Raw genomic sequence first — 26,893 nt, forward strand, 5'->3', positions numbered from 1 at the left:
GTATATTTATTTTAACTGGAAAAATAGAATACAACGTAAGATTAGGAGATATTTATTAAGCTAGCTTAGACTAAACAGACAATACTATTTCCCGAAATTCCATTTATCCATCAACTAAATAGTACAAAATTGTATTCATGCTTGCTCGGGGAAAACTGTGACAGAACTACGACGCAATTGCATATAGCGTAGTCTGTTCTGTCTTGACAAGGGAAATCTGGCGTGGCTACAGTCCGAAATAAATATCAGTCGCGGATCCTAGATTCTTCGATGCTTAGGATATAAATATATATATATTATATATTATATATATATATATATGTATATACATATATATATGTGTATATACGGAACAGATTACACAGATTGAGTTAGCCTAGAAGTAAGAATGCATCGAAATATCAGTCCAACCCTAAATTATGAAATTAATGATCCATTGAATTGGCATATATTTCATGTGATTGTTACGAGTATTTGTTATTGATCTTATCAAAGTATTGTTATCAAAAGCTACGTCGTGGGTATTGTTTGATTAACTGGCGATGAGTAATGAGCGCTAATCAGCTAAGGCCGGGGCGTTCCTGCGCCGTGACTCACTAAACGGCAAATCGAATTGATTGCTTTCGTCGGCGACTATTCCGGTATGAATCCACGAAGCCGATGTACCAGATCCAGCCAGACACCGGAAACGTGACGGAGATCTCATAGAGAGTGCATGCGAAAGGTCGAGCGCGTACGATGATGCACGATCTACGTACATAGACAATACCTGCATCTGTTTTGATAGTGAACTTTCTATTACATTGAATGACATTGCCATCTTCACGATTTCAATTCTTTGCTGTGACAAACCACTTCCCCTTTGTATATAAGTGGGAACTTTATGTTGATAGCAAGATTTATTTTTTGGCTTTGATCAGTAAAACTGGAGCCTGATAAGTCATCCACTACTGTCGAACGATTAAGCATAATTGGAGATATTTTTATGTTATAAATATTGACTGAGATGTGTAATGAATGCAACCTGAACCACAATTGTATATTAAACGATCCGCTTCATTTGCCTCAGCTTACTAAGACAAAGTACGTATTGACATTGGCATTCAAGTGTGACGTCCAGATACCTAGACCGCAAGGTCACTTGTTGTATGTACCTGTTTGCTAACATCACTTTCTATGTTGGTACACTTGTTATTTTTGTCGTAGGCACTAGACACGTACTATATGTCTTTCTATACTTTCTCAATCTCAAATGTCAAAATGGACAAAAGGGTTCACTTCAACTAAAATTATGGAGGTCCTGAGTTGTTAAGCTAGTTCATTTTAATTACATCAGAAATCTTTAGTTTCTGGTATAAATAATAAAACGTTGTTTAATAATAAAACACAATTTTTTGCCATTCAATTAAAAATTACGCATTTTTTTTTTTATTCTTATATCCAAATCATAATTGTTAGATTTAATACAAAAAGTATTATCAACCAGTCAACCAGTGCCTTTATTGTTTTCCGTGCTTTCTTTAAGCTTGTTTGATTTATTATAATAACAGCCACCTGGCTTCGCACGGGTAGAATTTATAGATATAAACCTTCCTCAGAAACTTCCAACATTTCAAACAGGAACAAAATCTGTCCACACTTTCCATAAAGATAGAGGAAAAGGGGAACTTAATAATATATGTGATATGAAATAAATAATATGTAGTGAAGAAATCAACTGCAGGACGTTATAATTGCCATGGGGTTTTGGGTGAAGGACATGCAAATCTAATTCTTATCTAAGTTAAGGCTGTACGCCTGCGGCTTGTAGCTTTGAGTGGGTATGTTATTATATTGTCTATTAATAAAGTACTGGACAATCTATTTGCTTAGGTTGAATAACTAGTTTTTGATTGTTATTGTACTATTAGTCTATAGTTCTCTCTTAAGCTCACTTTCCCATATAAATTTATTATTTATTTATTTAGTTCGACCATGTTAAGACTGTTGAGATCAGCTTAGTTTAGTTTCATTTTATAATATTGTGTTATGGCTACTCTTAGTACTTGGTTTTTGAACAAAAAAATACTTGAATGACGGGTATTAATTAATGAACTTATCCTTATTTTCTTTTTGTAAATTTTATTTGCTTTGGGACGATTTGGTTAGGCAAATATAGCATAGCGTGCGACAATGTCGCAATTACTGGCTATTGACGTGACTTGACGTACGGCACGGCGGACGACGTCGTGCCATAATGTGTTCGCACATATTCGACAGGTTCAATGACACACACAGGTACTTTTGTAAATGACTGTTCAAATAAATCGTTATCTGGTTTTGTCGGTAGACATAAAATGGTGATATTGGTTATTTAGTTTACCTACTGCCCAGTAAAGCATCATTAGAAAAAAGAACTTACTTTATTTCTTTTAACTTAAAGCTATTTTTATAAACATACGGCCCTTTTTTATGTACTACTAAGATTAGACATTTTATCCAAAGCAAATCCTTTAAACTCGTACTACTTACGTACGTCCTTGATGTTACTCCAACCATTTTATTGTCATGTATCTAGTATATTTTCTTCAATCAATAGAATAGAAGAATGTTGATATCATAATTGGCAAAATAACAGAGTCTAACACATGTCGCCATCCCCTTCAGACATGCTTTGCATACAAATGTGGAGTCGTGTCCGAACATTGCGTGTGCGCATTCCACCGACCGGCCGGCACCGCCCGTCAACCAACGTTAGCCCATCCTACGTGACAAACTGACACACTTTAAATATTTTTCTGAATATATACCACTCAAGGTTATCTTGGTGACACATACGAATACAAAGGTATACATTTTATATGACGTCGTCGGTAATTTTTAGAAGAAAGATGTCGGACGTCTTTGCCACATACAAGCCTCTTTTCTAAAGGGTTTGCCAGAGACCAATTTTTCCCACTTAACACGGCCATCTCTGTGAGCTTCTTTCGTTTTATCCACATTCATCACTAATTTTATGCAATCTCGTCGGTTAAGGTTATCTTGACCTAACCTTTGCCAGGAAGACCATAAACCATATTATCCGCATTCATTTATGCTTTTTTACGGTCCTTTCTTCTTTTAAAGCTTCATACATACAGCTTATTTTCATTCCTTGGCCAATGAAGTCATTATAAAATGATCGTGAGCGTACAGAAACCAGTCGACGAGTATCTCGTTTGTCCATAATCCACTTGACGACAAGACACAGTACATATGCGTACAAACACGAACATAGATTAAAATACCCTTTTAGTCTGTTCTGCTTTATTTACTTATGACTTTACCACCAGGATCAATAAGCGCAATGGGTTTTCCTGTCTGTCATCCCAATATCGGACAAAAAAACCCATTGCTATCCCACCCAAATAAGTAGTAGAAATAAAACTATTCCTGAATTATTTTCGTTATATACGTACTAACAATATCAATATTTGTGTTATTTAAAAATATTTAGCGTGTTTGAAGTTTTCGTAGCGTTGGTTATGTTCATTTACATTTTGCTTTTTTAAAGAGCAAACAAGATAAGGGCTTATGATATTCAAAAATAGGACCGGTAAATGTGCGCAGTAATTTAACGTTGTCTGTATGTGCATTTTTATCGTTAGCTACATACATACATATATAAAGTTGTCACTGATCCCGTTTCCCTGCATCCCGGCGAGACGTCCATACATGGCGTCGTCATCGGTGAACGAACTGCCTCTTGAATTTATTCCATGAGCCATTGTAACTTTTGCAACTATCATTCATAACTGTATAACTAATATAATGTTTCTGAATTTCTTACTGGGTTCTCTCATTGATGAAGTATTGAAAAGAAATTATTGACATGATTTTTATATGCAGCGGTACTTTTGGTCATTTGTTATTATTGTTTCTTTTTTTATTGCCAATGCCAAGATTAACGGCGAACGGTTTTTGTACGGAAAAAGTGGGTGTAGTAATAACCACGACACCGCAATTAGACATGATAGTTTTACATTCCGATTGGCAATTGATGGCATTGGATAATGCAAATGTGATTAAGCTCATGTAAAAATGATCTGTTAATATTATCTTGCACATTGTTTTCTTTTCCGTTACGTCTTAACGTTTGTTTTATATATGTATACTGTTTTATGCTTTACTAATTGTGTCGTCATTTCTAAAAATATGACTATTAAGCGTTTCATTCATTCAGTTAATTTAATTGCATGTACACTGCGAGTCCTATTTGTGCGACCAATTCAAACTATTAGTTTAATTATCACGCAATATTATGATATCCATCCAGTGTTAGTTCTTCATTACAATTATATTTTTTTGTACTGTGATATATTATTTATCCGTTCACATGACTTTATTTAAATCAGTGTTTATGACTCAAATTAAACTTTAAAAAAATCGGTGAACTTTGTTAATGGCCACTGCTGGTCTTATAACGATAAAGTCGCGTGCGCATCTCTTCGCCGTATGTAATGCACGTTCCCCGTGTGATCGCCTGCGGTGGGAGTGGGACACCAAAACCTATTTCCACGCACTGTTTATCTCGACCACGACACTACTTAACAATTCACGATTAGCGTTCATTTCAAGCCTTATCTTTTTAAATATACTAGCGACCAGTCCCGGCATCGCAACTATAAATATCTTCCTCAGGAAACCCTTTTCATCCAGTAATCCCTTTTCATTCCTGTTTAAATTGATGGAAAGGGTTTCACAAAATCCGCCCCCACCTTTCTAAGATCAGCGCATATGTATGTACATATAGGCAGAAAAAATAGGGGGATAAATATTAAAAATATTAACAACAATTTACTAATTGTCACATCAATAGTTTACGTTACGACTTCTCAGGTTGATCAACAAAATATTTAGACTAACTAGTTTAAATAAACTTTTACGACGCCTATGAAATGAAATGAAGTCATTTGAAGAAGTCGGCGCTCGTATAAAATAGATTTTAATGATAATACTTACACATATAGAGGGTCGATGCCCCGTGTTGGGATATCTGTGTTTGCGTTTGCCATTCCCCTGGACGGTCAACTTTTAAAACATGACTCTTAATTGTTCTTATAAATAATAGTATGGTTTATTTAAAATTTTCAGCTGTTTATAAGAGACGAATGTTATATGCACAAGCTCCCGCGTATTTGACTATTTCATTTACCGCCTAGTCCCTTTGATCAACTGGACTCAAATTGAAGTGCAAAAATTGTGTGAAATCGACCTTGAAATTTCAGTGGGCTATTTATAAATGTTACACTTGAAATATGAATCTCGTAACCGCTAAAATTTCTTATTGAATCGGCTAATTATATTCTCATTACTATCGAGTTATCAGGCGTGATGTGATGTTTGTTCGAATGACCTCGAATTGTGCTTCCTTTATCCTTCCTTATTCATGTCCTATCCTTTGCCTTTGGATTTTCCGATCCGAAATGTAGTTTATTTACAGCTTATCAGATAATTATTAGATAAAGCGCACAAAATAAATGTAGTTAATAATAAAGCATTATTTTATTATTTCTTTATGGGCAGGGATGTCCTTATCATACCTACGTTGTAAAATGACAATATCACTTAAACGTTTTGATATTAAAATACCAAAGTTACTAAATAATCAAAATTGTTAAAGGTCATAGGCCCGTGCACATACATATGTACCAACATAATAATAATAAACTTTATTTCTGTACCATTAAGTTTAAATCATATTTGTGACTGAGATCTCCTTTCATTTTATTAATTGTTATTAAGTAATTTATATAATATTCAATATTTGTTTCTTTTTGTCCCCAGGATCAATTTGATAACTTAGCCGCCCACACACACAAAGGAATTGATTTTCTAGATAAATATGGAAATTTTGTCAAGGAAAGGTGCGCGATAGAATTAGAATATGCAGGAAAGCTCAGGTAAGCCATCAATATTAATGCTTTGCTTAGAATAAGACATGACTGTTAATGATGTAACTTTAAATATGTAGGATTATTAATTGGTAGTTTGTGAAATTCCTTACTAGTTATTTAATCGTATGCAGCAAAAAGTAAAAAATGGGCCATGTACAAGTCTGACTCGCGGACTAAGGGTTCCGTACAATCCTTACGTTTGTTAGGTACTTAAATATTTATTTTTATTATAATTTTACGTTTCAGTAAAGTTTTTTAATAATATGTTTAGTAATTGTTAATAATATATTTGTTGCATTGTATCCTCTCTTTCATAATTACATTATTGTTATTTAATTATTTATTTTGAAAGGTATTTTAAAGGTAGAAAAAAATACGAAAAATACAGTTAATTAACTACTTTTTATGATTTTAATTTTAATTATTTGCTGTTTAAGCGGCTATGGAAATACCTACATAACTTTCTAGCTAACACGTAACTGTGGGTACGGAACCCTAAAAAGTAGTAATAAAAATTATAAGATATTTGTGAGTGTGAACTAAAAGTTGGTACAATGCGCTCGCCCCACACGCACTTGATCGGTTCTTATATAATATTATAATTATATAATGCAAAAAAAATTACGTAAGAGCGCATACAGACGAACGGCATGGTGTCGACGGCAGGGTACCACCGCAGCCGTCGACGTGTCGGCGGCAGCAGTCAATACGTCGACGGCTGCCGCCGATAGGCGGCAACAGCTGCCGTTGACAGGCGACGTTTGCAGTATTAGAATGCCGCGTACTAGTAGTCGTGGTATAGGAGCCAGTTGCAAAATGGATTCCGAGGAAGAAACACTGTTATTGCTTTTACTCCGCCGCCGTCGCCGACAACAACGAAAAAGAAAGATACGTTCAGTGTGGGTTGAAGAAATATTAATGTATAGAGAACAAGAGGGAGATTTTTATACACTCTATCCACGTTTACGAGAGAACGAAAAAAAATTTTTCAATTACTTTCGTATGTCAATCGCTTCTTTTGATGAGTTAACAACTATCTTGAAAGCCTCAATATCTCGCCAAGACACCGTGATGCGGAAAAGTATACCAGCTGAGCAAAGACTCGCCATGACATTAAGGTAGCTCATTTTGTGGATGCGTGACGCTTGCGCACTCTCCGTCTATTTGCAGTCGACTGACAAAATGGCGGACGAAACACGCAAGAACCGCAAACATCGCCACCTGTCGGCGGCAGCCGTCGACGTATTGACTGCTGCCGCCGACGCGTCGTCGGCTGCCGTCGACAGATGGCGACGGCTGAAGTAGACTCTGACGTTTACAACTTGCAGTTCGTCTGTATGAACCCTAAATCGCTAATGTGTTGACAAGAAATCAAGATTTTATTTAAAGTATTTCTCATACATCCCAAATAAGATCTAATCTACATTATGAAAGTAATTCATTGATGTTTTTGTTTAAACCGGTGTTACTGGTTTGATGTATGGAATAACTTTTACTTTGTTTGATGAGATATTTATTTCTATGTTATAGTGATATTATCAAATCATTCCAAATTTTGTAATCAATCAATACCACATGTACATGAGTTGTTACTGATACAGATAGAGCGTTATAGAATTTAAAAAAAAGTCCTGTATGTAAAGCTAAGCTTCGAAAATACTAGACGGATTGACGGATCTAATGATACTTTTTCTTCTAAACTTGTTGTGTTCTACTTTCGGAGGCCTATCATGGGATAACAACTATATATATATATATTTAATTTATACGTTTTCTTTATGGTTAAAGTTTCAACATAATATTATTGCAGGAGACTCGTCAAAAACTACCAACCAAAAAGAAAAGAAGAAGATGAGTATCAGTAAGTATATTTTACTATTCTATTCAGTAATGATGTTATTTATGTTTGGGCCCTTGCCACGTCTGGCTCAATTTTATTTACCAGTTCAGACTAAAGAATGCACAATCGATAATTACTGAACTACTGAGTGTATAAAGGTTAATTTACAGAAAATATTCCTAAGGTAATGGTAAAAAAAAATTGAACATTTTTACGAAGGCAATGCAAAAGCTAGTAAATTACAATCAATTCACTTTTGACAATGGGCTTTGAATAATATTGCACTAGACTGATAAGAAACGGGAAATGTTATCTTTCTATGATAAATGTAAACTGTTTTTCAGCAACAATGTCCAGTTTTAGTTTCTATGTAATTCTATTATATTTCAATAATACCATACATACATAGAGTAAAGCCTCATCAATATCAAAGGAGTAGGCAGTGACTTCATCTTTACACTTGCCACGATACCTGTATAATTTATTTTCGCTTCATCAATATCTCTCTGTTTTACCTTTCACCAATACGTTCCCGACTTGATCAAGAACTTACGTTCGTCTCGATCTTCCCTTTTCAATGTTTTAATCATCACACTCCTTGTATATTTTTGTCTATACGAGTATTATATCTTAATCTTCAGCGTTATAATGAATGTTCTCATAATTAACAAATTTAATTCTATCTGTTCTAGATACACACCATGCAAAGCATTTAGACAGTTACTTCAAGAGCTGGGTGACTTCGCGGGTCAGCGGGAGGTTGTAGCAGAAAACTTACAGTCAAATGTTGTCAGAGAGTTGCATCTTCTCGCTAAGGAGCTGCGAGAAGAGAGAAAGGTATATTTTTTTTTAAGTTTTGAAATTAGCACGACTGATGAATGAAGTACAAATTATTTTTTGTGTAATCTTATAAGTATATTAAAACATACATAAAACTACTTCCATAGAGAAACAGCAATTACCGCTAAGATTTTCTTATTCAATATTTTGAATTAAACATTATGGTTAAAAATGCTAATCAATATCGTGAAACAAAAACTGGCAATTTATTAACATATTATTTTTGTATGTTCACATTGCCATATTTTTATGGATTTGCGCAAAAAGCAATAACGATCAAATGGTGGGGTATCCATTTTATAGAAAGAGCCCTGTGGTTGGAATGTCGTCGTATCCCGTATCGCCAGTCCGTTCTCAGTAATTTCACGCTAGCAATCCCAGCCCGCCTGGAAGACAATATAAATTACCATTGAGAATTTTTCCAGTTAGGTTCCCACGGAAATAAGTTATGAATCCTATACAGCAAAAATGCAACTGATGGAACAGTGTAAAGAAATTTTGCATTTAAAATGTATTATTTACTAGATTTTGCCCGCGACTTCGTCGGCATGGTAGTGGTGGCTGGGTTTCAATACAAACATTTATTCCCTCTTGTCCCCTTTTCCTCCTTTTTCGCAATAAGTAGATATTTTCTCCCTCAGGGTCAACTCTATCTCTGAACCAAATTACATCAAAATCGGTTCAGTTGTATAGGCAAGTAATAGTTGAAAGCGTGACAGACAAAGAGTCAGAGTAACTTTCGCTTTTATAATATTATTAGAGATAGTAGGGATTGAAACAATCATATATCTCTTTCTAGGCCTTAAAGCTCGTGGCCAAGTAACGACAGCATGTAGGTGACCTTTTACATGCTGTGGAAAGATTTGACAAAGTTTTAAGTATTTTTTATAAAATATAGTAGTTGAGTAAGTTTCGAACTTACTTCGAGGCTAAATCAATGTGTGTATTTTGTCGCCTATATACATATTTATTTATTTTCCATCAGCTGCCTTTTGTACTTACCTTGGCCATTATTTCCGACACATCTTGACCTAATGACATTCCTTACAGTGGTTAAAGAGTATGTCTTCGACACGATCGAAAGATAAAATAAAACTGAATTTTATCTGTTCAGTCAATTGCGTACCTACCCAATTTCCAATATGAATTATTTAAAGATTCATTAAATACGAGTAGGTTAATTGACGAAGAAATATGACAAGTTGATTGAAACATTTTCATTAAATATGGTGTTTGTAGCATTATGTAACTATAATTCTAAACTTATTTGTCCATTTCGGTCACCCAGAAAATAATCTTAATTTCACAATTCATTTACTAATTAGGTATGTATTTACGCGCTCAGTTTAATATTAGTCGAAACTAGAGCAAAGTGATTAAACTGTAACTTTTTCCGTTGAGTGCTCTGATAACTCAACTCATACTTACATACCTAGTAAAGAATATAAATGAACCCGAATCATGGACATATATAATAATTGTTAACATACAATTAATTGTTTTTATTTAGAATATTATTAGGGCATGGTCACGAAAATGATAAGAGAATGATAATGCTATAATATGGACCTCAAGTGAACTCCTAATGGACCTTACATTCAATAATGCCTCTGTTCTGTTCATATACGCATAATTGTATATAAGTATGTGATAATTACAGTATCATCTATAATGGATTACATAGCTTTGCTAATGTATGCACGAACCGAACACATTAATTTGTCACTACAGTATAATTTCTGCTCACGAGTGCAATTACAAAGTCCAAACTGTGTACCTAATCAGTTCGACACTTAAAAAAATGAGAAAGTTTTAACATTAATAAATCATTGAAGAGCTTGTAATATACATCATCCATTTAAAATACGACTGTTACAATATTGATTTTGTTGTTATCTTTGTATGCGCTTGGAGATATGCAGTTTTATCTCCCCCTCGTATTGCTGGTCAACTGTTAACTTATTTATGCTTTCTTCGTTTGCAGCAACACTTAAACGAGGGTGCGAAACAGACTGCAGTATTAAACGCGGCAATTGCTGCTTTAGACCGAGCCAGGAGAACGTACGAGAGGGCGGCGAGGGAATCAGAAAGAGCGCTTGAAGCTTTTCAAAAGGCCGATGCGGATTTTAATCTAAGGTAAACATGAATAAACGTAAGTAAATCTAGTAAGTACATACCGATATGTATGGAGTTGCCTTTAATGCGCATACAAAAAATATTTGTATGTATAGAAACGTGAATGGAAGTCGAGCTAACGCGTTGCGGTTTTAGGTTTTAATTCTGGCTATATATATTCCTACTAAATACTACACAAAACTACTGTTAGCAGTTTTGTGACAGTTATACATATAAAAAGACGCCTAAACTAGCTCTGAATTGCGTATAAACAGTACGTGCTTCACTCAATGCCCCATGAAACTCACGTAAGCATCCATTTGAACACAGCTTACTTTCTTTAATAAGGTGTGTGAGGATATTACCGAAATAAAAAGACAAAATCAAAATATACAAAAGACAAACGCAGAGATTGTTAAGAACATGGAGATTATGAGGAAGAATCAGGAAGGGCTGACGAGCAGAATTGAGGAAATAGAGAAAGAAAATAAAAATCTAGTTGCTCATATTGATCAGCTGCAAACAGAGATTACTGATCTTCAGCTCAGCTCCCGCCCTTCGGCGATAGAGATACGCAATGTACCGAGTACCGAAAATGAAACAGCTCTAGACGTACTTACCTATGTACATAAAATAGGCTCTCTGGCCTGCACAAATACTAAACAGTCAGATATACGGGATGCTTATCGCCTCCCATCAAAGCCTGGTAAGCCAAAAGTTATTGTAGCAGAGTTCTCCTCGGTTCTCCATAAAATTAATTTTCTGTCGTCAATACGTAAATTTAATGACTGTCGTGAGAAAGGCGAAAAACTAAATTCTTCATTATTGGGTTTTGGGGAAGATAAGCGACCGATATACATATCTGAATACATATCTGGCAGCGGGCGGAAGCTTTTTTATAAATGTCGTGAATTTGCAAAAGCACACAACTATAAGTTCTGTTGGGCAATGAACAAAAAAATTTATCTTCGTAAAAACGAAAACTCCAAACCTATCAGGATTGTTTCGGAGTCCTTTTTAAATGGTATGGAGACTAAATGACTAGTTTTTATTACGTTTATTCTTTACTGTTTAGTTTTTGTAAACTATAGTTTTAGAGTTAATTTGTGTACTATAATAGATCTTAAACACTTTGTGCAATGCTCTCACTACCAATTATTGTTTTATTACCACATTAATATATATAAATCATGCAGTATGCAGTTTTTGAACAGTTATACTATAAGCACTCTTATTCATATCACACACACCATATACGCACTGTATACAAGTACATGTTTTTTGGTTAATGGAAGCTTACATATAGATACTTATTATATTTCGGTCTCACTGTTATGTAATCGAATTTGTGAAGATGGGCGACATTTTCCGGATTTGGCTAAGAATGCAAGCGTGTGGCGCTATAACTCCAGTCCCCGAAAAATTTTTTTGTTTAATAATTATGAAAATAGATTTAAAGTATGACTTTGGATAATTTAAATCTTATATCTTCGGAGCTGGAGAATCTTGCCACATCCCGAGCTTTTATTTGCCGCCCGGATCAATGCGTTAATTACATTCAATGTGAAAATAAAACTTTAACAGTGTTCCACTTAAATATACGTAGTATAAATCATAATTTTGATCAGTTTCAAAGTCTATTAGCATCCTTGAATATAACAACCGATATTATTGTCCTAACCGAATGCTGGATATCGAAAGCACCTTATTTACCTGTAATTGACGGTTACAATAGAGATCATACGCTTAAAAATGTCAATCAGAATAGCGGGATTGTTATCTACACTAAATGCAGTCTGGAATGTAGAATATATGAGCCCAGTAGTATTAGAGAAGCAAACTGTTTGGTCTGTGAAGTAAATAGGCAATTTGCAGTTATATGTATATATCGTTCACCATCTTATATCGATGCTGACACTTTTTTGAACACTCTAAATGACCTGTTTACTAAGTTAACAAAATTTCAAGAAATTAGTCTCATTGGAGATGTAAACATAGACATAAAGCAAGGCTCTACGGATAGTCATCTTGATGAATATCTGGACCTTAATGCTTCGCATGGCTTACTTCCTGCTCATACCTTTATTACACGAGGGTTTAAGTGTCTAGACCATGTAATGCTGAAGTCCAGGTACTTGTCAACTACTTTAATTGTTGATACGTTCTTGACAGATCACAAGCCAACTATATTAATGGCAAATCTTAAAAACAAGCGTAAAATTATACCAACATATACCAAAATAAATTACAATGCAATTCATGCCGCTATTCTGATGACAGATTTTTCCGATATATTTAAAACTAAAGATGTAAACTTAGCTGTCGAAACCCTTATCAATATAATATCTAATATATTAAAATGTAACACAAACAGAATTAAATTAACGAGATCAAAAAGAAAAATTAAGCCTTGGATCACTCCAGGACTCATTAGGTGTATCAGAAATAGGGACAATATGCACAGAAAATTACACAAAGAACCTGACAATCTTATACTAAAGGCTACGTATACAAGATACCGAAATTTTATCAATAAGCTTCTCATAAACTTAAAAAATGATTATTATAAGCAAATGCTGTATGATGCAGGAAATAATATAAAATCGACGTGGAGAGCTATCAATACTATAACAAATAGAAAATCCTCAAACTCGCCTACAAACCCACTCCTTAATTTGCACGAAAATCCCAACATGTCAGTAAATTTAGTAAATAATTACTTCACTAACATTGGTAAGAACTTAGCCGAAGCTATACAAAATAGTCAAACTCAAATCGACGCAGCACCGATGTCAGCCCCCGTACGTGATTCAATGATGCTATATGAAGTCGATGAATATGAAATAGATTCACTCATTACTGGCTTACGATCTGATTGCGCTGTTGGGTGGGATGGCATCTCTGCTCGTATTATAAAATCAGCGCGGCAAGTTTTTGTCCCAGTTATGACTTATATATGCCAACTTGCTTTGTCAACTGGAACATTTCCCAGGGCTTTTAAAAAAGCAATAGTACATCCTATTTTTAAAGCTGGCGACAAAGAAGAAATAGCTAATTATAGACCGATATCCATATTAACTGCTCTGTCTAAAATTTTAGAAAAAGTGCTAAATGATAGGCTGGTAAAATACCTAGACTCTAAACATATAATAGCAAGTAATCAGTTTGGTTTTAGGAAAGGCACCAGTACCGAGGATGCAGTCAATGAACTCGTAGGTACGGTTGTCAGAGGCCTTGATGAGGAGAAAAGGTGCATTGGTATGTTCCTAGATTTCTCCAAGGCCTTTGACACTATTTCAATACCTCTTCTGCTGTCAAAATTAGAAAATATTGGTGTTCGCGGCCTTGCTCTTTCTATATTTAAAGACTATTTACATGAACGGACCCAATATGTGAAGATTGGGGATTTTATTAGTAATGAGAGTAACTTGTCCTACGGTGTACCACAAGGCTCGGTACTGGGCCCTACGCTTTTTATAATATACGTAAATGACCTCTGTAAACTTGATATTCCAAATTGTGAGGTATACGCTTATGCCGATGATACAGCCCTCATAGTAAAAGGCTCAAACTGGCAAAATGCTTTTGCTCATGCTGAACATTCATTGACAACCGTTATGTCCTGGCTTAATAAAAATTTGCTGACCTTAAATGTTCAAAAAACTATGTGCATGACATTTTCGATAAATTCTTCGACTTTGCCTTCTGATAAAGAAGTGAACATTAAAGCCCATACATGCAGTAGAAATATACCTGATTGTACCTGCTTATCACTTGTTAGAACAAACAGTATTAAGTATTTAGGGGTACACATAGATCACTTTCTTACATGGGAGAAACATATAAATTCATTAGTGCAGAAAATAAGAAAATTAATTTATCTTTTTAAAAATTTAAATATGTGTGCTGATATGAAAACCTTAAAAGTTGTTTATTATGCTTTGTGTCAATCTGTTCTAGCATATTGTATAACCGCTTGGGGTGGTGCTGCAAAATCCAAACTTCTCCCGCTGGAGAGAGCACAACGCGCTGTTCTCAAGGTCATGATCAAAAAAAATTATCGATATCCTACTGAACAACTTTATGCTGATACCAAGGTCATGACGGTGAGGCAGCTCTTTATTCTGCTGACACTCATAAGAAAACATGCCCAACTCCCATATGACCCCACACTTTTCATTCGCCGACGCAGGACTGTTCGTGTATGTTCAATCCCCCGACACAGAACAGTTTTTGCCTCTCGGTTCTTTGGAATATTTAGCTGCAAGATTTATAACAAGGCACACAAAACTATACAAATCTACCCATGCACCAAAAGAGAAATAAAGCGTAAAATACAGGAGTGGTTGTTGAAACTGAATTATACTGAAACTGAAAATCTCATATACAGTAACTTTTGAAATTTCTATTTAAAACCAAGATAGCACAATTTGATTAATGATTATTGCAGTATGTATACATCATAGTTGATAGATTCTTTTCTTGCTGAAGTACACAGACGTACACATATATTAGTAGTGCTCAATATATAATAGTATCATAAATGTTTAACGTCGTATACAAGTATAAATATATAAGTATAAATATATGTATATATACCTATATAAAGATATTTAAGTATATAATTATAGACACTAAGGCGGCTGAGAGCATTTCCGTAGCTACATTGTATGTTATAACCTCACTGTAGCTAGAACACAATTCCCAAAATACAGAAACTTCTAGTTTGGGAATTACTACATTCAAACCTTTTGTTTTCCCTTTTGTATTGTTTCTAACAATTAATTCTTAAAGATGCAATCGTGTCTCATCCTACTACTCGAGATACAGGTTTGTTCCTAGTTCGATGGTAGGGAGGGACAACAGAGTTGCTTTTCTCATTGTTACTATGTACGCAATCTGATTGTAACATTATTGTTAAGAAGCAAGTTCAATAAACTTATTTTTATTTATTTTTATTTATAGCTAATAAAAACTACACCATAAGAATCAACCATTTCCTTTTGGTTGGGGGCAGGTATTGTTTGATTGCGATCTGTTATTGTTTTTAAACTGAGTCATAGATGTACCTGTTTCGGCTTCTTGCATGTAGTAATTAGTATAAAAATATTTTGTTATTTGGTGAGTTATGTGTGTATTGTATTTAATACAACGAATTTGAGCAGTTACGAAATTTGAACGGTCCAAGGTCGCGACGGCCTTAGTGTTTTTGTTAGTAATGCTCTTGCCACTAAGTTACTGGAAAATTTTCCCTCTTTAGTTATAAAGAGGTAGTCAGTCTATCGAGATTACCCTCTAAAAATATATGTAGTTTGATTTTCATTCAGACAATTACTGAAAACGAAACTCTAAATATATTTTTTTATGTTTTCAGTCGAGCGGAAGTGGAGAAACAGAAAGCGAACATGAAACTCCGAAGTCAAGCGTGCGAAGACGCGAAGCAGGAGTACACGGACCAGCTGAGGAAGACGAACGAGGCGCAGCGGCAACACTACGAGCAAAGGCTACCGTACGTCTTCAAACAGTTGCAGGTATATCATCACCGGTTCTTGTGTTCTATCGATTACAAATTGATGAAAATTTTGTAGATTTAATCGATGGCGCAATTCGAAAAATGTAGCTTTCGTAATACCCTGCCAATTGCTCATGTCTCCTTAGAATTGCCGCTTAGCAAAATATCGCGACAATAACATCTGAATTTTCATAGCAAAGTATTATTTAAAGTAAAAATATAAACTAATTAATAATCTTAACGATATGGAAATAAATTATTTTCTGATTTATAAAGTTAGAAGTCCTCGAGTTCAGAGTTCATGAGTCATTTTTTTATAAATCACTTTTGTTATTAAGTCATGTCTCTTGTCGTCACTGTTTCCAGAGAGCCCCTAATGGGGTCATCAGCATCACTTTTCTTGGTAATTATATAAAAACAAGAGAGGTTGTGAGCTTTCCGAGAAAAAACATACTATCTACATAACCTATAATCACGTCTGTATTCATTGCGGGGTAGGCAAAGCCAACATCTTGAAAAGACTGATAGGCCACGTTGAGCTGTTTGGCTTAATGATAGAATTGAGTTTCAAATACTGACAGGTTGTTAGCCCATCGCCTAAAAGAAGAATCCCAAGTTAATAAGCATATCCCTTAGTTTCTCTTTAACGACATCCATGGAAAAGAGATTAAGTGGTCCTATTCTTTGTTCTATTAGTGCCGGGAACCATACGGAACAAAAACGAATAATGGATGTTACAGTTATATTTTAGGAGCATTATTTTTGCTAATATTTATTTGTAACAATAAATATGTCAAAAAAAAATATATGATAAAAAAAAATCAATGAAAAGTCTTCATAATCTTCAGGTTAAACAAATATTTTCGTATTTTATATTTGTTATAAAAAATATTAACCTTGTTTCGTTATTGTGAAATTCATCTCCCATCTTTAGGTTAATGAAACATCTTCCTGACATTTATTTATCAAAAAATATCAACCATCCTGACAAAAGTCTACGGATCACTAGAGAGAAAATAAAATGACTAATCATGTAATTTGCTTTAGAGATTTCTAAGCTGCGTCATGCTATTTAACTGAAATGGCGAGGGAAATTAAAAAACGATTCATCTTTTCGCTCAAAGTATTCTTTTGTCACTGGAATTTAATAAGCGTGTTGTCATTGATAATTTCGTTGCGGTTAAGTGAATAAGAACGTGACGTGAGTGGAATAAAACAGTTGGTTTTGACGTAGTTTATTCTTAATTTCTGAAGAGATTACTAAGGCGTGTTTATGAGATAACTTTCTCAAGGATGTGAGTCATGGTAACTTTAAACAATTTGTTAAAATGTAGCGGCTTACGAAGTGCAGCCCCCGCGTATGCAGGCGCACTGGCGCGCAGCCAACTAGGTCGAATCGAAAGCCAACATTTGTAAAATCTCATCTATTTTAGTAAAATAATATGAATGTTCAAGATGTTTAACATCATGATTTCATTCTTTATTCCAGGATTTAGATGAAAAACGAATAAAAAATATCAAAAATTTCATGCTAAGTTCAGTGGACGTCGAAAGGAAAGTTTTTCCGATTATAATGCAGTGCCTAGACGGAATGGAGCAAGCAGCAAATAGTATAAATGAAAAAGAGGTAATTATTGAATATTAAAATCACACAGTTATATAAAGTTTTTACTTAACATTTACATATACATCTTCTTCATTAAGATGTCGTTATATTATTTTAATTTGATGTAAACCTCTTTCAGGACACACAATTAGTAATAGAAAGATACAAATCCGGGTTCGTGCCGCCGGAAGACTTCCAGTTCGAGGCGGCGTCCGGCGCCGACACGACGGACTCTGCGACCCCGCACCACCCGCACAACCACCTGACGGCCGCGCGCGGCACTGTGTCCGGCAACCGGATCAAGAAAAGAGGCGGCTTACTATCGATATTCAGTTCGAATAAGGTGAGATTGATGATTTTTAACTACGTGTGCTATTGACCCATTTTTTGCAGGACCGTAGTTTAGGTTGGTAAATATATCGGTTCTCTTTTACTGAATAAGTTTATGATTAAATTTATTAAATCTTATTATTTTCAAGTACCTATTGAAATTATGCATTATGGGGCTGTGCTTAAAAAATTGATCGTTGGGCATAGTGCTTAATTTTTTTTATTATTATTATTTTAATCGATTCCAATCAGAAATATGGTGCATGTCGAAATTATAATTATTATTACCGCTTTCTGATATTAAATATTTATTGAAATTTACGTTATTCATGTTTGTTTAGCTGGCGTTTAATCACTGTATATAATTTCTTAACATATGAGTCACTTTCAATTACAATGACTAAACGCCAGTTAATATCAATTTTTATTTATTATGTTTTATGTTGGAGGTACTAATTTGTTTTTATCTTTTACCCCGTTCGATCCTCACCTAACACGGTTCACATAACGACCGATATTGTTATCATTGGCGGCCGCCGGTGCATATCTATCATATGAAAAAGTAAGTTAAAGGGAGAAGTCATAGCATGACTCATTCGGCTTTTGTTTTCTCATTTTATACATAATTACATCACACAGCTGTTTACATAACACAATACTCGGTTTACTTTCCTTTCAAGTATTTTACTCTTTACAAACTGTTGTTGCAAATCGCAACACTGTTCATTCATCAAATAAAGAAAGTAAATTATGTATAAATCGAATTACGTACAACAATAAATACACGATATATAGATATGTGATATGATTGATTACTCGGAAGTAATCATATCCTTTCAACTTTACCTATATGTATATTGTTTCTAGTTTTTTGCTGATTTCAATACCCTTTCTGTTGCACAATTAAAATTATTTCTTGTTTATATTTTTCCACTATTATGTATATTTACGTTAATACAAGGTCCACCAATATGTATTAATATGCAAAGATAGTGTCTGATTGTTAACACTTCACTATCTATACATAGATATTTCACATTAGAAATACAGAATATATTGTTTACACTATGTTAATACTACATTTACTGGTAGAACATTATTTGAACTCATTTTTCGCCCATAATGTCAAAGTTGCTATGCAGCCTCTACAATTGGCCATCGTTGTCATGTTTCGTGTGTCGCTTAGGACTAAGCGCGCCTTGTGAGCGGCGTCAGTCTCCTGTTTTGTACCATTTGCACTTACCTCCGTATAAATACATAAATATTCGCTGGATTACATTTTGACTTATAAATGACTGTTGTGTGTGCCTTTTGTCACAAAAATTAATAATGCGCTTCGACTAAAATAAAGTGTTATTCATTTTTAAAAGTCAACGAACTTCACGGGTGTAAATATAGAAATAATTTGATAACATGCCGCGTTTTACGTTCAAACATTTGTTAGTCATACCGGCACTACATCAATCAAATGAACTCGTTTTTTCACTTGATAGTCCAGCGTGTGTATATGTATATCAGTGACCCTGTTTAATGATGTTTGTTTGCCCGCCCGCCCCGCCGTCGCTAACGCTTCATCACAGAAGATTGTCGAGGCGTGCAACTCGATCAAGGTCAGTTCCGTGTGTCGATGGTTTGCTGCATCTGTGAGCTGTGGTAACGTGTTTAGTGGTCACCTCGGTTGGGATGGTCTGTGGGACGATTTGCGGACGTTGACAAAGCGTTTTATTTGAAAACTTAGTGAGGTTCCATCATTAAGTCATACAACTGAACGTAGCCTTTCGTATTTCCAAGATTGTTGCCTCTGTTTACCCCGTAAGGGATAAAGATATGATTAAAGTATGTTTGAGAGGTAATATAAGATATATGCTTTGTCAATGTAAGTGAATAAGCTCCCTGGTCAATAGATGGTATATCGATGTTCGACCTGCAACGGCACAGAGTGTTCACGGCAATAAAATCTGCAAAAATAAAGCTCTTTGTCTGAAACCGGTTCCAGGAAAAAACACGTACCGTATATTTTTATTCGTAACTTCGCATTCCAAGTAAAAGATCACTGAGCTGTAAATTGTTTTCGGAAAGTAAATGTACATATTTAGTGATATTGATTTAAATCAAATCATTCTTGCATGTTTAGTTTGTAAGTAAAATCTTTTAATCCTGACGACTAAAGGTTTTATAGCGCGTGTTGCTTCTGCATGTTTATACCTACTCTCACGTGCTTTCAATTTTAAATTCACCTGTTTTTAATTGCATAAAAAACAAATTAAGTTAATTTATCTGTATGTATTTGATATTTATGTGACCAACAAAGCCATGTCAATAAAATTACAAATATTTTTACCTATAAGAGAATTTTGATTGTGGTATTTGCCAATCTTAGAAAGTTTGTATACAGTTATGAGTTCTTATCAGTCAAGATTACGAAAATTTGAAAAAAATATTTTTTTCCAAATAAAATAGGTTTGTCAAATACCTACTTCATTTGTATGAGAAGTTCTCGAAATTTATATTCCATATTATTCTTTATGTTGAGAGAAGTTCCACTTTCAGTGTCCGTTATTAATCATCATTTTTCAATGTTCATTCTTAATTTGAACACACTTTGTACATTAATTGACCTCCATTTGAAACAGGTAGTATATTTTTGACAGAAATTATTATATGTTTTTTTTAACATAGTGATTTATCACTATGCTGTCTTGTCACGGAGTGGTTAATTTTTTATAAAATAATATTGGCAATATTGTAAGACCTAGTTGTTTTATGTAGAAATTGAAGAAAAAATGGTTGAAATTTGTGAGTGCTGTAGAATGTTCGAGCATTGTCCATAATTTTACTGACTGATTGTGAAATATTACAGAACAACATGTCTACGGATGGAAAGGAGGATTATTCAGATTTGCCACCAAATCAAAAGAAAAAGAAACTGCAGGCTAAAGTTCATGAGTTATCAAAACAGGTAAGGTTTTATACTAAATGCAAAAATATTAAAATCTTTATTTAAGAATTTATGTAATTTATTTTATAATAAAATATAAGGGACATTTTTCTTCATTTACAAATAAAAAAAACTATCTTCAAGAAAAAAACATAATAAAAATAATGTAGGTTTATTCAATTTGTTCAGAATACTTTAGAAATAGTAAACAAATATTTTCATTAATATTTCTGATCTCTTTTCTAGGTTGCACAAGAACAAGCCGCTATGGAAGGTCTGATGAAAATGAAAGGCGTGTATGAAACAAATCCTACGTTAGGCGATCCTATGACAGTAGAAGGTAATAATGATAATGTTAAAAATATAAATCCGGCATTTATATATTTAGAGATTAGGTGCTATTTTTAAATTTGTGGTTTGGTGTGATATTTAAAATTAGCAGTCTCTTATATTTAAAATTTATATTGTCCGTTCGTTCTATTAATAGAGTTCTTGTATCTAAAAAATGTATTTGCATGGTCATGGTCAAGTTTTGCACGAGAGTATTGAGCAGCGCAGTTTGTTTAGAGCTGCATTAATCCTGTGATAAATGTTTATTTTTGTGTCAGAAATGGAACCTCTGACGTGTGTTTTCACATTAAAAGATCAACTGTATAAATAGCTCAATACTTTATTCTGATTTATAGTTTCGACGGCTTAAGATTTCATTAAGACGGTTCATGCATAGTATTACACATGAAAAAACATTTTACAAATGAAATAGCAGTACAAAAGTAGAATCAATGTCTTACTTGGGAATGACTTAAAGTGGATTCAGTCGATGAATGTGCATATCCTTCGATATGACATGTTTATATCTCGCGCAGGACAACTGAACGAGTGCTGCGACAAGCTAAAGAAGCTGCGCGCACAACTGCGCAAGTTCGAGGAGCTGCTGGCCGAGGCCAACAGCCAGGTGTGTGCGCCGCAGCAGCTACAGCCGCCCGCCAGGACCAATGGCGCGCCGCCCACGCAAGCTACCAGGTACCTACGTGTTCTTTTTAACTTATTCCAATGTCCCTATTACCATATGTGACATAAAATCAGCAGTGGGAAAACGCGTATCAGACTGCGCCAGACAGTCTGCTAACAGAGAAAAATGGCGGGAGATCGTAAGGAAAGCGTTGGGCTCATTGTGACCACGACCGTGCGAAGAATGAAACCTTATTACCATAGAGAATTGCAACTATGACCCGATATAGTCAAGATATATCGGGTCAGTCACGTTGTGTTTTGGAAGTTCGAGAAACATTCAACTGCTCACTGTCACGTTACAACCTCCGTGGCGCATACAGATATTTTAACCTAATATTAACAAAACGCACGTGGCTCCGCCCCCGTAAAACGAAACATCCCGTTTATTCCTGTTTCCGCGGAGATTTGAGTAAATCCTTTCTTAGACATCCTCCAAGAAACAAACATAAAAATTGTTAGGGTATTTTTAATAATGCCTTTTTTTATAAATCACTTTAATTAATTTCGGTCAAAAAAATCTTAGATAAATTCACTTCTTAACAAAATCCTCTTTGTTCCCAGTATCGGATCGAACAGCGAGTCCCTATCACGTTCAGCGTCCGAATCGTCAGTGAGCACGGGCACCGGCACGGGCCAGTACCAATGTACGGCCGCACTCTCCGGGACCAACACCGGGGGCCGAGCCGCCGGAGGGTCGCCCGAGTCCGGACTGGGCGGGGAACTAGCCGTTGCCAATACGGACCACGCGAATGGAGATGCGGACCATGACGATCACGATAACGATCACGAATCAGACTTCGATTATTACTACGAGCCCGATTTGCAGCCGTTGGGATATTGTATGGCGCTGTACACGTTTGAAGGTTAGTTATTTATTATAAGTTAAAATAGAATAAACTTTTTTTCCAAATTAAAGAACACAATACAGTACAGAAATTTTAACATAAGCGACAACACAAACAATGTATGTACTTTTTCGTGTTAGGTTTTCGAACTGACTTTGGGAGCTAGCTCAATCTGTGTTATTTGTCACATACCTATTTTTTATTGACTTCTATAAGTATTCACTTCCCCCTGTTAAATTTTAACACAAAAAATGTTTCCCGGGCGCATTGCAGTAGGAGCAGCTGTAATGTTTATGTGTAATGTTATTGCAGCAAACGGTACGGGCTCAACAATGCGTATGGAATGCGGCGAGCGGCTCCTGGTGCTGGAGACGGACGCGGGCGACGGCTGGACGCGCGTGCGGCGGCGGCACACGCGCGAGGAGGGCTTCGTGCCCACCACCTACATCGCCACCACGCTCTACCCGGACTCGCACGACCACTAGCCGGTGAGCATCTTAATACTGCCTTACTCTCCCTCATGTATGTGTAATAAACACAACACCTTCGGTTGTTCGATGTAATAAAACCTTCACTATACGTATGGATGGACTCGTGAGAATCCAAATAACGAACGAAGTAATCGATCATTTATATCTATGATCATTACCTTTTTAGTTTCACAGAAAAGAGCATAATCAAACAATTGATCATCCTCACTTATACGTTATTTTATAGATATATATCTACCTACCATTCGAAAACGGAATTAAGTATTACAATAAAGCATATGCAATAAAGCACACAATTCTTTAATATATATCCCTGTGAACGACTAATTTGATTCGACAGTAAGTCGATGATTCAAATTCCATTCAGAACTTAACGACGTGTGATTTGTAAGAATCATTCATTCAATAATCATCATCATAAGTTTTTTATTACTACTGAATGATGTCCAAAAAACTGTTTTACGTACATATTAATTTTAAATATTATTACGGACTTGTACCGAAAAAATATTGAAAATTACTCAGCTTTGGTTTGAAATATTCCATTATTCTCACTTTATTTTTGTATTTATTTCAGATGGCAGTGAGAGACACTCGATTCGTCCAGTGCGTGGTGTAGTGTAGTGCTGGAATCTCGCGACGTGCGGACTCTGAGCGGCGCGGCCTTTGTTCTGTGGCCTACAATGTTACGTGCGCGGATAATAACGCATACAGTTATAACTTTACTTATCAATCATAATGAACTGCAGGCGAAATACTAAAAACAACTGTGATAATGGTACTGCAGACCCTAAAATCAAAGCGATTTATGACATTATTATTTCAAAACGATATCTGTTGCTACTTCAAATATATATTTTGAATTAAAACATATCTATACCGTATAACAAACAGACTACTATGTGTTTGTGTGTACATACTTAAATAACCTTCTTGATTTTACTCTTTTACTCTAATGATCTGAAAACTGTCTTTAAAAATAAATAATGCTATTAATTCGCCATGTGATCAGGGCACATAAACACATGTAATTTTGATGAGTTCAATTACAAATAACGCAACGCGTAATAATATTCTTGTTGTACTCTTTCGCCTAAAAATTGTAAATATGAGTAAATTATTTAAAAATAGGTTAAAATACAGTTCTCAAGCGTGTGTGAAGTTTTTTATTTAGAGATTATCGATAATGTGCAATCAAAGTTATCATAATTATAATTCTATGCGTTATTGTTCCAATATTAAAGAGTATTTTTGCTATAATTTATCCTTACGGAAAAGTAGCGTTATTTTTTTATCGTGTCGTTTCTATCGATTGTTATTCTGGCATAAAGGCCTTTAATGAACAAGCGCAGGAAATCATAATAACATTCCATGATCTTATTTATTGTGTATATTCCGGCCAACTGACATACATATTTTCATGTGTGCCGTGTAGCCTAATTGTGTAATATTAATTTTAATATTGTATAACTCATCTAGATCTTCATTGTGCCAGCTGTTTATGCGTTAAGGGGTTTTTCGTACTTATTACATAGTTTTATACTCTTGCTTAATGTGATTCTGCCATGGAGTATTTGGAATTATAGCAAAAATAAGTGTAAACTTAGTTACAAAGTGTAAAATATGTAAACTTTTGTTTTAAGTGGTAAGCACCGCAATATTGTCATGTAATGAGTAATGATTAAATAAATACTTTATCTGATATCACACTTCATGTATTATAATGTGCTTATGGAGAAATTACCTAGTTAATAATGCTAGCTAAATGTATTAGCCAATGCTATTTTCCGAATATTTGCTATACGCCACCTTATAGTACCTAATGTATTTATATATAGTGATGAAGGATGAATGAAGGCATTTGATTTTATATATAATAAATAATAAAATATATGAGGACATGTACAAATTGTTTTTTTTTTTTTATTATATAAAAGTACATTTGCAATATCTGACCAAATTAAGTACTTACTTCCTTTCACTCAAGTCAAGAACAATAAACACCTTTAAAAAAATTGAGAAGATACTTATATATCTGAAACTAATCAGACTCGTAAATAAATACTTTCGTTACATAAATACATAGGAATTTCAGGAAATCCTCTTAAGTGCACCCCTAGACGCTTAGTGAACCTACATGCCAAATTTCCTAAGAGTACATATCCACTTAATTATAAATAATAGGTTTGGACTGTGCGTTGTGTCAGTCAAACAATCATTTCCTTTAAAAATCATATTAATGTTATCTACATAGATTTAAAAATCGAAAAATCTGTTAATTCCCTTTAAACAGAAAGGTGCTGTAGATTGTCAATCATAAAGTAGGTAAGTATTCGTTAAAGGAGCCGTTTGCACTCTTGAAAATTGACAATTGATTTCCTATCTTTTTATTTTTTTACCATACATTTCTAACAGATTTTAAAAATAAAGATTCTGCATTCCATGATATTTGTAATTTCGTTTGTTTCATTAAATTCAAATGTTTGTTTGTATTTATTTTCTAAGGAATATAAAATCTACGGATCTAATAAAATTTCTGGATGATTAACCGTGAAACTCCAACAGCCAGCAAACTTGACTTACTTATTCAATCCATGAGCGTGATGAGTCTTTGAAGAGGTTTCGAGATTGAAAAAGGATGATCAGCAAATCGAGGGGTATAATAATTTATTGAAATTATTAAGTCAAAGGATTTGGTTTCAATATTTTGGATCATTCTAGCTTTAATAAGGTAATTTATTCGGTAACTGAATTTTAAATTAACAAACCACATAATTCCGCTTGCATGAGACGCGGGTTAGTTACATTGCGCTAGCTGCTCCATTGGCCGAATGCACCACCTTCCGTGTTTTGCCACGCAACTATTGCATAATTGATTCCACTACCAATCCTTTTACATGGTTAATATCCACTGCTCCATAGTTTCCCACCATTAGTAAAATGAGCGAAAGAAAAGTGGCGACGTATGTGGTGACTTTAGGAAATTACGTACAATAACTATAAACATAGTACGGTACACAACTCCCAAGTCAGAACGGGTTTTGCGGGATTGTACGCCATCCCGAGGTCGAGGATTGTGCAAATATTTATCGTATTCCAGTCTGGCTGGGACTGTCACGTTGTGTAATGAAATAACTATAATTTTATTTAAATGTTGCGTTAGAGGTTTATTTATACTTAGCAAAAGCGTTAGAATTTTATGTCCATATAAAGAATTTATGAAAACTTATATATTTGCCTATTACTTATAAATATGAGTGTCACGTAATAAATGTGTTTGTGAACACGAACATTGACAACTAAAAATACTGTCTTTACCATGAGAAGTACTGAAAGCATGAGAGCATGAGTGCTCGGGGATAATGCTAACAAGTCTCATTGTTTTTTATATCCTAAATAAAATAGAATACGTAGGTCATGAGTAGAGATCGGATATTCGAATGCATA

At 34.7% G+C, this 26,893-nt stretch overlaps 1 protein-coding gene across 1 annotated transcript in view; it reads left to right on the forward strand.

Moving 5' to 3' along the window:
* Positions 1 to 25,355, forward strand: part of LOC106138712 (formin-binding protein 1-like) — a 44,787-nt gene extending 19,432 nt beyond the window's left edge. Inside the window, exons 2-14 of the mRNA XM_013339962.2 lie at positions 5,806 to 5,921; positions 7,726 to 7,776; positions 8,448 to 8,592; positions 10,580 to 10,731; positions 16,085 to 16,241; positions 17,712 to 17,849; positions 17,968 to 18,171; positions 21,019 to 21,117; positions 21,343 to 21,436; positions 21,963 to 22,119; positions 22,672 to 22,973; positions 23,268 to 23,443; positions 24,024 to 25,355. Of these exons, the coding sequence (XP_013195416.2) occupies positions 5,806 to 5,921; positions 7,726 to 7,776; positions 8,448 to 8,592; positions 10,580 to 10,731; positions 16,085 to 16,241; positions 17,712 to 17,849; positions 17,968 to 18,171; positions 21,019 to 21,117; positions 21,343 to 21,436; positions 21,963 to 22,119; positions 22,672 to 22,973; positions 23,268 to 23,440 (1,788 nt within the window). The 3' untranslated portion in view covers positions 23,441 to 23,443; positions 24,024 to 25,355. The remainder of the gene's footprint in view (positions 1 to 5,805; positions 5,922 to 7,725; positions 7,777 to 8,447; positions 8,593 to 10,579; positions 10,732 to 16,084; positions 16,242 to 17,711; positions 17,850 to 17,967; positions 18,172 to 21,018; positions 21,118 to 21,342; positions 21,437 to 21,962; positions 22,120 to 22,671; positions 22,974 to 23,267; positions 23,444 to 24,023) is intronic.
* Positions 25,356 to 26,893: the final 1,538 nt, after the last annotated feature.

Source organism: Amyelois transitella, chromosome 4 (assembly GCF_032362555.1).
Source record: "Amyelois transitella isolate CPQ chromosome 4, ilAmyTran1.1, whole genome shotgun sequence".
NCBI lineage: Eukaryota > Metazoa > Arthropoda > Insecta > Lepidoptera > Pyralidae > Amyelois > Amyelois transitella.